This window comes from Rhinolophus hipposideros (genome assembly GCF_964194185.1).
Source record: "Rhinolophus hipposideros genome assembly, chromosome: 4".
Classification (NCBI taxonomy): Eukaryota; Metazoa; Chordata; class Mammalia; order Chiroptera; family Rhinolophidae; genus Rhinolophus; species Rhinolophus hipposideros.
Window position 1 is genome coordinate 15733247 of NC_138050.1, and position 13313 is coordinate 15746559.

The 13313-nt window shown below is 32.8% G+C and overlaps 1 protein-coding gene across 6 annotated transcripts in view; it reads right to left on the reverse strand.

Annotated features, from left to right (window-relative positions):
* Positions 1-1036: 1036 nt before the first annotated feature.
* The window catches only part of ZC3H13 (zinc finger CCCH-type containing 13), a 94905-nt gene continuing 82628 nt past the window's right edge, over positions 1037-13313 (reverse strand). For all 6 annotated transcript variants that reach the window (XM_081045798.1, XM_081045797.1, XM_081045794.1 and 3 more), the window contains 3 exons: positions 12313-12513; positions 7939-8102; positions 1037-2648 (listed from right to left, as the gene is read on the reverse strand). In XM_081045798.1, the coding sequence (XP_080901924.1) occupies positions 2478-2648; positions 7939-8102; positions 12313-12513 (536 nt within the window). In that variant the 3' untranslated portion in view covers positions 1037-2477. The remainder of the gene's footprint in view (positions 2649-7938; positions 8103-12312; positions 12514-13313) is intronic.

Genomic DNA, 13313 nt, shown 5'->3' on the forward strand with positions numbered 1-13313 from the left:
GGCCCAGCAGTTCTACTCCTTGGTGTTTATCCAAAGGAATCAAAAACACTAATTCAAAAACATATATGCACCCCTATGTTTAGTACAGCACTATTCACAATAACCCAGATATGGGAACAACCAAAATGCCCATCAATAGACAATAGGATAAATTGTACATTTACTCTGCCATAAAAAAGAATGAAATCTTACCATTTACAACATGGATGGTCCTAGAGGACATTCTGCATCAGACTGAGAGACAAATACCTTATGATCTCACTTATATGTGGAATCTAACAAACAGAATAAACGAAGAAACAAAAAAGAAATAGATACAGAGAAAAAACTGATGGTTGCTAGATGGGAGGAGGGTTGGAGAGTGAAGGAGAAGGTGTAGGGATTAGAAAGTATTAGGTTTGTGCAAAAGTAATTGTGGTTTAAAAGATTAAAATTGCAAAAACCGCAATTACTTTTGCACCAACTTAATACAAACTGGTAGTCACAAAATAGTCATGGGGATGTGAAATACAGTATGGGGAATGTGATCAATAATGTTGTAAAGACTGTGGGGTGTCAGCTGGGTACTGGACTTATCGGGAGGATCACTTCATAGATTATAAAAATGCCTAACCACTGTGTGTACACCTGAAGCTGATGTAGAAAAATACTGAATGTCAACTATAATTAAATATGGTCACAGGATATAAAGTACAGCATAGGGAATATAGTCAATAGTATTGTAACAGCTATATACGATGTCAGATGGGTAGTAGATCGGGGGAAAGGGTTATCACTTTCTGAATACCTGATCATTATGTTGTTTTGTACACCTGAAAACTAATAATAAAACAAGAAAAACTTAGAAAAGGAAATTGCAAAACAAAATTACAGCAACAAGTCTAAACAAAATACATTGAGCATGTCCTATATACTTATTTCAATACTGTGTTCTTTCAGGAAAAGGAGGAACCACCCTTTCTTGCTACAGAGAACAATATTCTCCACTATAATCAGGAAGTAGTTCCCCAAAGGGTATTCATTCTCCAGGGTTATTAAAGAATTTGCCTTTTCTTTTATTTAGTCAAAACATTTACTAAATGGAAAAGGAGTACCAGGAAAATCAATTTTTCGTTTGTAATTTTTCTTATACATGCTTTCAAAGTCATTTAAAAATAAGACCATTTCTTTTGCTGGGGACATATCGTGTACAAATTAAGTGTGCAATGAATGCTCTTGAAATGAACAGAAACTTTACACCAGTAACATTATGTTACCGTTAGAGAAGAGGATACAAAACTGAGACAGATATCATAGACTTAACAGTTTTAACAAAAAAACTGTGACAGGCAATGACCAAATTATAATTTTGACTGGTTTCATTATTATTATTATTATTATTATTATTACTACTGTCTCTCCACAAATTCTGTAGCTTGGAATCTATTTCAAATCCTTCTAAGAGTCTACTTCATGAGTTAAATATGTACATACATAAGAAAGCAGATATATTGTAATTTTTAAAAAGTAAATAATTTTGAGTATTATAGGCTGGAGGCAGTTTAATGTAATCAAAGGTTATAGCTCTGAAAAATTTGATGGTAGGATTTCAAAACTCAAGATTACACAGGTTTGCTAACTCCTGGTTTGTTTTAAGGATTACCAAGTTAGAGTTGAAGTACATCTTCAACTCCCCGTTATTTACAGCTGTCCAATGATAAGGACTTAATCAGTAAAATACCTGACGTATGAAACATGTAATGTTGATGACAAATGTTCCAGAACACTAGGAGTAAGGTTAATGAAGAGCAAAGTCAATCTCGGACAAAGAAAGGGAAGGTACATTTATTAAAAATAGTAGACAGTCTCTGATAACAAACAGAGCCATTCAGATTCCAAATACTTGTACATCCTATATACATTGTAACAATGCACATATATTTTAAAAAACCAAAGACCCATTAAGTAATGTTTTTTAGAACTTTAGAGAGATAAAAAGTATTTGGCTCTCCCCTGCTGGAGGTCTGCAAACACAGCACGCAGGCCCAGTCCCCTTTCCAGTGTTCTGCACAGCATGGTACGCAGGGTGCACTCATTCTGTGAACGCGGTTTCTGGGTAAAATCGCAGTTTCTTTAAGGATGATCCAGAATGTGTCAGAAGCTCCATTTCATAAAAAAATCTTCGCAGGTTGGAAGAGCAGGGACAACCGTTTTCCAAAACTTGAGTTTTAACAAAATGTACAAAATAAACTACTAAATCTAGATGCTTTCACATTATTTTGCATGAGTATCAAGTACTGTGTAAAAATTTATGTAAAATCTTAAGTTAGCTAAACTGTCTTTACACTTCAGATCAAAGTTCTTCTTCATTCTTTTAGCATGGCTGGTAAATGTTTTCTGCCATTGTCACTAATGATGCCTGTGAAACCAAAGAACTTCGAAAAAGAATATGCACTGCTGAAGAAACATAGTACCAAAAACGTCACTGAACTTTGGTCTTAAGACACACATAGTTCCTGTTGGACACTGGATTGTGAGAGTTTATTATCTTCAGTCTTTTCATGTCCTGGGACGTGGCAAGTACCCTTCCGCTTAAATAATCGCAGACTCAATCGTAATAGTTCATTATCTACCACTGGAGCATTTGTGTAAGCTTGTTTTACAGTGCCCTATTTGGAGAAAACAAAAAGAAATTTAAAAAGATATACGTTATTAGTTTACAGTAGGAAAGACAGATTAACTTCTAACAAAAATATGAAAGTTATAAGAAAAATTAATTTGGGATGGATAGTAGCTGTATTAGATGTTTCAAAGCAAAAGTAGGAAATGTTTTCAGACTTAAGGACTCTTAGGAAAGAAAGTAATCTTTAGAGGGCACCTAGTCTAACTTCTTCCATAAAGTAGGAATCTTCTCAACAGTCCCTGACAGGCAATCGACTAGTTTTTACTACATTTCTAATGAGAAAACAAAATACACAGCACACATTCTATGATGAACAGTACCACTTGTTCTATGTGTAGAAATAAAATCTGTTCTATGGAGCGACACACTAATTCAGCATGACTTTACACTGTAATCTTTCAATTCTCTGAAGAGAAGCACTGAACATCCCACACTTCTTACTGGTCTGTTAAGTCCATAAGATGCAGTCTCTAGAACGGAACCAATTCTCCGTACACTGGTCAGTGCAGGATACTGAGAAACTTTTACCTCCTTTGTACTAAAATGTCTCTATTATTTTAACATAAAGCTACATTAGCATTTTTGGAAGCTGTCATAAAATTTTGTTAAATGTTCTCCATTTATATAATGAAAATAAGGGAAAGTTTGAGTATCTCCAGCATTCTGCCATTTCTCTTCTTGCTAAGATCCTTAAAGGAACTGTGGTTCTTGGATCTCATTTTAAATTTTAAAAATATTTAAAATTTGTGTAATCATACTACAGTAAAATTGACTTTTTATATATTTCTGTGAGTTTGTACTCATGCATATAAGTCATGTAACCATGAACACAATCAGGACAGAGACGTTTCATCACTCAAAATAACTCCCTTTGCTGCCCCCTTTATTCACACCTTTTATCTCTAACCCTTGACAATAAATGCTAAATTGTGTGTTATAATTTTGCCTTTTCCAGAACATCATATAAATGGAATCATACAGTATATACGATCTTTTGAAACTAGTTTCTTTCACTCAGCATAATGAGATTCTTCCATGTTGATAGTACTGGTATCTTGACTATTTTTATTACCAATTAGTAATCCATTGTATGGATGGATATGTCACAGTTTATCTATTAGTCAGTTGAAGAACACTGGGGTTGTTTCTAATTTGAGATTATGAATAGAGCAGCTATAAACTTTTATGTACAGGTTTTTATATGAACACGTTTTCATTTTCCTAAGGTAACTACATAGCAATGGGATTACTGGGTTAAGTATACATTTAACCTTATAAGAAAGAAATAATCAAACTGTTCTCCGAAGTAGCTCTACCATTTTGTGTTCTCACCAGCAATATATGGGTCTTTCAACTGTTCTGCCTCCTCACCAACACCGTATTGTCAAGGTTTTTTGTTATTGTTTTGTAGCTATCTGTAATAGGTTGATAATGGTATCTCATTGCAGTTTTAATAGCATTTCCTAATGGCTAATAATGTTAAACATCTTTTCATGTGCTTATTAGATACCCATATATCCTCTTTGGTGAAGTGTGTACTTAAGCCTTTTGCCTATTTAAAAAAACCGTGTTGCTTGTTTCTTACTGTTTTTTTTCGAGTTCTTTATATTTTCTGGATACAAGTTTTTTCAAAATGGGATTTACAAATATTTTCTCCCAGTACATATGTCTTTTCATTCTCAGTCTGTCAAAGAACAAAAATTTTAAATTCTGAAGATCAATTATCTCAAACTACAAAAGTTTCATTTGGGAAAAAACCCCACATTTATTCTTAAAACTCTCTTCCCTCAATTGACTGGTCATATTTATGTGGGTTTATTTCTGGACTCTGTTTTTTTCCACTGATCTACATGTCTATCCCTTCACCAATACTACACTATCTTGAGTGCTGTGGCTTTATAGTAAATCTTGAAATCAGGTAGTGTGAGTCTTCTAAACTTATTAATCTTTTGTTCATCTGTTTAAAAAATTGTTTTGACTATTCTAGGTTCTTTGACTTCCCATGTAAATTTTAGAATCAGCTTGTCTATAACTACATCCTAACTACTAGGATTTTTACTAGGGTTGTATTACATTGTAGACCAATTTAGGGAGAATCATAAACTTAATTGGGTCCTCCAATATATGGGCACAATATGTCTCTCCATTTACAATATTTAGGTCTTTGATTTTTTTCATCAGTGTTTTGTAGTTTTCAGCACATAGATCCTGCACATATTTTGTTACATTTATAACTAAGTACTTTGTTTTTGTGGAGAGCCTGTTGAAAAGGGTGCTGTTTTTTGTTTATTTTTTTACATTTCAGTTCCCAGGTGCTTCTATATACTACTGCTCACATGAAGAGATACAATTGCTTTCTGGATGCTGCCTTTGTATCCTGTGGCCTCTTTAACTCACTTAAAAGTTCTAAGACTATTTTTGGTAAATTCCTTGAAACATTTTACATAGGCAATCACATTGTCTACGATTAAGACAGTTTTATTTCCTTTCCAATATGTATGCTTTTTTTATTTCCTTTTCTTGCAGTACTGAACAGGCTAGGACTTCCAGTACAATGTTGAATAGTGGTTGTGAGAATGCACATCCTTGCCTTGTTCCTCCTAATCTCTGGGGGAAATCTTTCAAACTTTTACCATGAAGTATGATGTTAGCTGTAGGTTTTTTTGTAGTTGCCCTTTATAAAGACTGTAATTCCAGCCTGCTGAGAATTTTTATTGTGAAGGAATGCTGAATTTTGTCACATGCTTTTTCTGTATCAATTGATATGGTCATGTATTTTTTCAAGTTTAGAATACTGAACCAGTCTTTCACTCTGAGAATAATCCATAGTATATCACGGTGTTGTATTATTTTTATATACTGCTGAATTTGATGTCCTCTTATTTTTGAGGATTTTTATGTCCATGTTCATGAGAGATATTGATCTGAAGTTTTCTTGTGATGTCTTTGGCTACAATATCAGAGTACTACTGGCCTCATAAAATGACTATTCCCGTCTCTTCAATTTTCTGTACAATTAGTGTTATTTCTTCCTTAAATGTTTGATAAATCTCGCCAGTGAAACCATTTGGGACTGGAGATTTCCTTTTCAGGTCAACTACAAATTCAATTAAAAAAAACAAAAACAGAAAACAGCAAAGGACTATTCAGCTATTCCGGTTAACTATTATTTCTTGAGTAAGTTTTGGTAGTTTGTGGCTTTTGGAGGAATTGATCCATTTTTTTCCTAAATTGTCAAATTTATGGGCATAGAGTTGTTTATAGTATTGTCTTATTATTTTAGTGTCTGTGAGATCTATAGTGATATTCCCTTTCATTAGTATTGGTAATTTGTATTTTCTTTTTTTCTTTGATCAGTATGGGTAAGGAATTATCAATTTTATTCATCTCTTCAAAGAATAAGCTTTTGGTTTCACTAATTTTCTCTAATGTATTTCTCGTATGAATTTTATTGATTTCTGGTATTATTTCCTTCCTTCTGCTTGCCACAAGTTCTGTACATTCTTTTATTATTAGAATACTAAATTAGATTTAAACTCATTGAAAGCACCTAAGTGTCTCTTAATATCCCTTCCCCTATCTCTTCTGATATGTACTATAATTTATAAACTTTAAAAATCATTCTCCTAAACAGAAATGACGCCAATTTATGAAGTTCAATGGTTTTCAACTTTTCTTTTTGTCATCTGATGAGGTACCACTTACCCCCTATTCTGTACTTTTCTTTCACAGTCACATATAATTTAAAGGTTTTTGTATGTTTTTCTTACGAGCTCTCTAGCATCTGAAGTTAATTTTTCTTCAGCTGTGCTTCTTTCAGCTTTTGTGCTAATATTTTTAACACTGAGCAATGAGAAAGTTTTCCATGCTTTCTTTAGATGGATCATTTACATTTAAAACATTTATAATACACCATTATAACTGTTTATAATGTGTCACATGATATATTAGTGGCCTGTGCTCTGTATGAAGGATGACATGGTTCTGAACAGTGGTTCTCAATAAAAAATTTACTGGGGTGTTTTTGGTTGTCACAATTTTTGAAGCCATGATGGCGTATTAGAGGAAAAACCAGAGAATGTCACAAAACATTTTTTATAAAAAAAGAGGACAGGATTCTGATTAGATTCCAAACCACATAGTCTTTTTCAACTGAGGTTCCTTACCTAAACCAAACAGAAAATGATTTGAGTGATTTATTTTTCATTTCAATACCAAGGATCAGTACCTAGTACCATTCTGGAAGCATAAAAAGTTGATTCATTACATATAGGCTTAGGGCACTAGCACTTGATTCTCTCAGATAAATTTTCAGCTGAGAAAGGGTACAAGGAGAGATGGGCACCTAAGCAACAGAATAAAGAGAACTAAGTACATGTTGAAATTGGAGTGCAAAGGAGAGAATGATTGTAGCCACTCTGTCGAAAGGAATTCTGAATCAGGCCTTTCAGCAGGGAAGCCTTTAAAATTCTCCTATTCCTCGTATCTGTTTCCATTTTAATATTTGGAAATGAGTTCATCCTTCTTTTTGTAAATTGAACATCCTCCCCAAATTTGAGTATTTTGCTTTAAAGTCTCCTTTTCTTTTGCAGTGTTTTTCTTAATGTCCCCAGGTAAAAAGCTAATAAACATTTCTCTAACTTTTTAGGACCAACTCTCTTCTGTCACAATACCCATGCCCACCAAACAACGCACCCAAATAAAAAACCCAGTTTCTTAACTTTAAAAAGCCTAAGATGTTTCCAATTTCTCGTGATCAGATCTCTTCTAGATCTCAACTAATTTCTTTTTTCTTTTGTTTCAATTCCTTTTATTATGCTCAAGTAAATGCTTACATATAATTATTTATATTTATTTCCTTCTCTTCCAACTTGGTACTGTCTCATAAACACTACTTTTATAAATATCTTCAACACTTTTTCTGGGAAATTATTTTCCTTGACCTTCCAATTTAAATAAATGTTTAGTATGTTTTACTATGCAAGGTAACTTTTCACAATGAAATGAAAAAATATTTCACAGAAATAGAGTGTTTCAAAGTGTCTTTATACATCACATTTTGAATAATTATTATTCAACACAAATGTCCTATTAAAGTAAAATGAAACGTATTGTAAGTTCTAATAGAATTCTTTCTTTTACATGTATAGAAGACTGGATAACCAAACTCATAAAAACAGATAATCAGACCATAATCTCACATTAAAACAATCAAATGAAAAATATGTCATTCATACCCAACAAACACTGCATTTTTTCCAAGGAAACAACAATACCTTTTCATTTTTAACAAGCTGCTTTCGGATTGCAGAATCCCGTCTGAAGCATAATGCTTTACAACATGGCCCAAGATTACTAAGAAGACTTGCTCTTTCTTCCTTTCGCAGTAATGCAGCCATATTGAGAGCCCCCAATTCATTTTCAAAAAGATTATCTGCATCTTTCAAAAAAAAAAAAAGCATTCAGTTTTCCTAAAATAGAAAAGTGTTACCAACTGCTTGGATGAATATTCCACAAAGTCTACACTTCATCAAAGTTACCAAAATTGGTGAAAATTATTTATATATTCTCTGTGAGAGTCATTAGACCTGTAGTTTTGTTGTTAGTCTGAAACAAAAATAAATACTCTGATAGCCACTGTAAGCTTAAGATATAAGAAAAGCAGACTTGGAAGAGATAATTTAGGCACTGATTACTAACTATGACTGGGAAAATAAGTTCAAGTTAAGAATTAGTGAAGTCAAATTCAGAACACTGTATACCATCAACAACTACTTAAAGTTCTAGACTTCAGGACTTTACTAGAGAAAAATTCAAATGTAGTAATGTAACTACATTCTAGGACCTTTAAAAAAGCAGTTAGGAAAGTAATTAGGTGTTAGACAATCTGCCAATTTTACCCTAGATTTGGTCATTATAAAAACCTTGATGAGTTAAAATAAAATCACTTAGTTTTAAGTCATAACATGCAAGGTCGGGGAAAAAAATACTTAAACTTTATAAAAATTAAAGAATCAAGGAAACATTTAATAAAAATAAAGAGGATGGATTAAAAATAGACAAAAAGGAAGTCAAAGTAACAGAACAGGGCCAGACACTAATCAAAATAAATTACAGAAAGAGCAGTAACTTCAAAGCTAGCATTCTAAGAGTTGGCCAAGAGTACCACAGGTACCAGGTACTGTTTCTATAGCAACATGATCAAACAGGTTAATGTTAGTTAGAGCCCACAAAGGAAAGCAGTCAACACATAGGCTTAAAAACAAAAAAAGAAACACATTTGACTGAGAATAAATAGAACCACATTACACATTTCATTTTCTTAACTATAAAGTATAATGAGATGGGATAATTAAAAACTAGTTTCATGTAATACACCTAGTCATTAAATTATATACCTAGTGAATAGGTATATAACATGAGAAAAGTGTAAATAATAAAGAAAACCTCACAACTAGTTCATAAACTCTGGCATCTATCAGAATCCTGAGGAGCTTTTTAAAATACAGTGGCAGTGCTCTATCACCAGATCTACGGAACCGCACAGTTGGACTAGGGTACCTTACGGAAAAAAGGGCAGTTCCTCAGCTGATTCAGACATACAAATGTTTGAGCCAAACAATGACATAGTCGTACATACAAACTATTTAAAAAAAACAAACAAAACACCAAAAAAGTTAACTCCCATTCTATTATAGATACTAATATAGAAGAAATCTGTACTGAGTCCATGCCGTCCTTGAAAATTGCTTAGTAGGACAAATTTCTTTTTAATGGAATCTGTATCATTTTCTGTTTTCACAACAGAATATAAAGCACATACTTGCAAACCTCCCTAGACAGACTTAAAACATACCATATTTTGCCATGTATAATGCGCACCCATGTTTTTGGCCCAAACTTTCAGGGAAAAATATATTTCGCTTTAATTTTTTAATTCAAAATTGTATTTGTTTACATTTAGTTACTTGTTTTTTGTATTCTAAAGGAATTTTAGCATTTAGTTTTTAACACATTACGGTACAAGAAATTTTACGTAATAATTACAAAACACAAGAACAGATATAAGGTACAAGATATTTTATGTAACCAATTTACGATATTTATGCATCATAGAAGGCCAAGAATTCTTGGTCATTGCAAGTTTGTGGTAAGTGCAACAAAACCAATTATTGTATTCCGGGGTATTATTCTGCATATGGATATCGTAATTAATTTCTAGAGTTAAACTTTTAACTCACAAGTGTAAATAAAAGAATTAAAAACATAGATAGATAGATAGATAGATAGATAGATAGATAGATAGATAGATGATAGATAGATATGGCATTAGTACTACCCATGTATAATGTGCATCCTTATTTTTCCCTCACAAATTTGGGCAAAAACATGCACATTATACACAGCAAAATGCAGTACTTAAGGACAAAACAAAGGAAACAAAATAATTGGCAAAGTGTAGCTCAAAAGAACTTAATCATATCACAATCAGAAAACCTAGACAAAAGCAATTTAAATTTCATTAGACAGCTGACCCTTAAACAAGATGGGAGAGCTGGGGTACTGACCTCTCGCGCAGTTGAAAATTTATCTGCATATAACTTCTCCCTCAAACTCAGCTGTTCCTTGGTATCTGTGGGGGCACTGGTTCTAAGACCCTAGCGGATACCAAAACATGTGGATACTCAAGTCCCCTATATAAAACGGTGTCGAACAATGCATACCATAGGTCCTCCGCACCTGTGGATTCCCAACCGTGGATCAAAAATACTGCTTTCCACCCACAATTAGTTGAATCTGTAGATGTGAAACTCAGGGATATGGAGGGCTGAGTGTATATATATTGAAAAAAAATCTATGTATAGGTGGACCCGCACAGTTCGAACCTGTGTTGTTCAAGGGTCAACTTGCAAGTTTTCTGTTTTAAGAATTAATAATTTAATTGTACACTTGAAATCTATGTAACTTTACTAACAATTGTCACCCCAATAAACTTTAATTTAAAAAAAAAGAATTTAAGGTTCTTAGAGTGTTTAAAAAAATTACATATGGAGTGGGAATATACTGTCTTCAGTACTGGGCACATGAAATAGAAAAAAAATTGGTATCAATCATTTCACTAATATTTATCAAATACCTACTATATGTCAGGTAGTGTTCTAGGTAGTGGCATAATTAGTAAGAACAGATCATTAGACACTGGCTACAGCAGTCAACAAAACAAAGTACTACTCCTTAGGAAACTTATTTTTAGCATTGTATATCAGATCTCTAACAAACCCATCATAGCAGCAAAAAATAGAACCAAACCCCTCTTTATCACGTGTATTTTCATTGTTGAGAGTAAGTCATCATTACGTGAGGGTCAAACTGTATATTATAGTTAGCAAAATCAAACTAGATTATAACTTGAATTACTGTTAGCAAAAGTCATAGAAGCAAATACACTTAAAGGTAGATAAGACCTTAGGGATTTCATTCCATCGTTTTATGCCCACAGGAGTTATTTGCTTAAGATTACAGAGCCAACCAAACAAAGTAGAAAGAGTGGGCAATAATCCAAGACTTCGGTCATTTGTCAGGTTAATATCATTAACAATTATAATATATATGTTTCATATACATACATTCTATGTTTATTGGGACATATTAAAATCAAGAGTTTCACTGCTTACACTAAAGAGTTGAAACACAGGACATGGATTCATGAAATTCGAAAAACAATTTTTTCTCAATTTTACTAAAAAAGCTTAATTCCTTTAACTAAACTTTTTTACTCTCATGAACATGATATAAAATTAAATAGTGCTGCTTTCACCATTCGCCGCCTTTCCTTTTTACACTTCCTCCTAACAAAGTATTAATAAGCTGCCACAACAAAATAAGATACATACCAGAAAAGAGAAATAGTGCAAAAACAAACAAACAAATAAAAAACCCATAAACTAAGTAAGTGTTCTGGAATAATGAAAAGCTGTTTCGATAAAATCTAAAATGAATGTGATAAAATATTTTTAAACTAAAGAGTAGCAGTTAATATTTATTGTTACCATTTATTACAAACTGTTCTAAGTGGTTTAGTTTTAATAACTCATTTTCTCTTCCTTATAATCACGTGCAGTTGGTGGTATAATTATTTCCAGCTCAAGTTGGTGATACTAACAGACAGCAGGATTAAATAATAGCTAGTAGCAGTGTGCCTATTGGAATCCAGACCATTTGGTCTAGAGACCAAGCTTTTAACAACTTTGTTAAAGGTTCAACCTACACAACTGCATTAGGGTAGAATTCCCCATTTCCCAGAATAAAGGGTTGCCAAGACATCCAATTTGCTTATGAAAAATATCTAGTCCACTCTCTAGGCTCTGCTTCATTTAGCCCTGGGTACACAATTCAGTTCTTTGCTAAAAGTAATTTTGATACAGAAAGATCACTGTGCTATTTTTATAACTTTTCTGGGGACTTAAGTTTTTCTCAAAATAAAATTTAAAAGGGAATTCTGACCATGAGAATGAAATAATGAATATAAGTGATTCCTCAAAAAAAGATACAGTATTGTAAGTGATACATGAGAACAGAAAAAACTCCTTGCCAACAGCATCTTGATAGTTATCACAGACAGTATATAGAGTCAAAGTAGAATGAATTACCTTTGGGTTTTTCTAAAAGTCTCTGACATGTTTCTTTGACTTTGGTAAAGAGTTCAGAACCTGCCAGCTTTTTAGAAATCCCAACTCTCAGCATAACAGCTCCAGGTGTGAACTTGAGGAGTGCAGCCCCAGGCTCTCGTGGTTCTTTTGGATGCTTTGGCATAAGACCAGACCAATCTACATCGATCACATCTAACGGATCTGTAAATAGTTAAAAAACAGGATTTTTTCACACCAACACATAGCATTCTTGTTATCTATAGAGAAATATAAATTGCAAAACACAGAAAGCTATTATTAAATAACAGGTACTTTATACCAAAAATGTCATATTCTTAAGGTGAAAGCTTTTCTATCCTATTTCCCCGAAAATAAGACCCAGCCGGACAATCAGCTCTAATGCATCTTTTGGAGCAAAAATTAATATAAGACTCGGCCTTATATTACTTTCTATTACACAAAACCCAGTCTTAATAGATGCATATAAACACTAATATTTAGAATCTAAGGACCTTTACAAATAAAACTTTCTCACCAAAAGAAAACAGGCAAGCAAACAAAAACCCAAGCAAACTCATTCCTACAAATAACTCATTTAAATTGCCCGAGAGATACCCAATGAAAAAAACTCCATTATTTCACTAAAAATAGGTCAGATGTTTTGAAACTTGGTACCGAATCCTTTCACGGGTTAAATCTAGGAAGCTATTTAGTTTGCATGTATGTGTACACATATGTATGCACATAAACACACAAATTTACATTTTAAAAACAAATAGTCATTATGAAATTACTTTTAAGAATCAGTGAATATTATTAATATTGAGAATAATCCCTCCATTGACAAAGAACAGCTGAGGAACTTAGCAAAATAATGTTCTATTCAGAAACTATTCAGAAATACCTAATAGCCAATAATAATAACAATCACACATACCTTCTACATTAGTAAGAAAAATTGTGAAATACAAGAGCAAATTAAGTCAAAATAAAAATTTAAT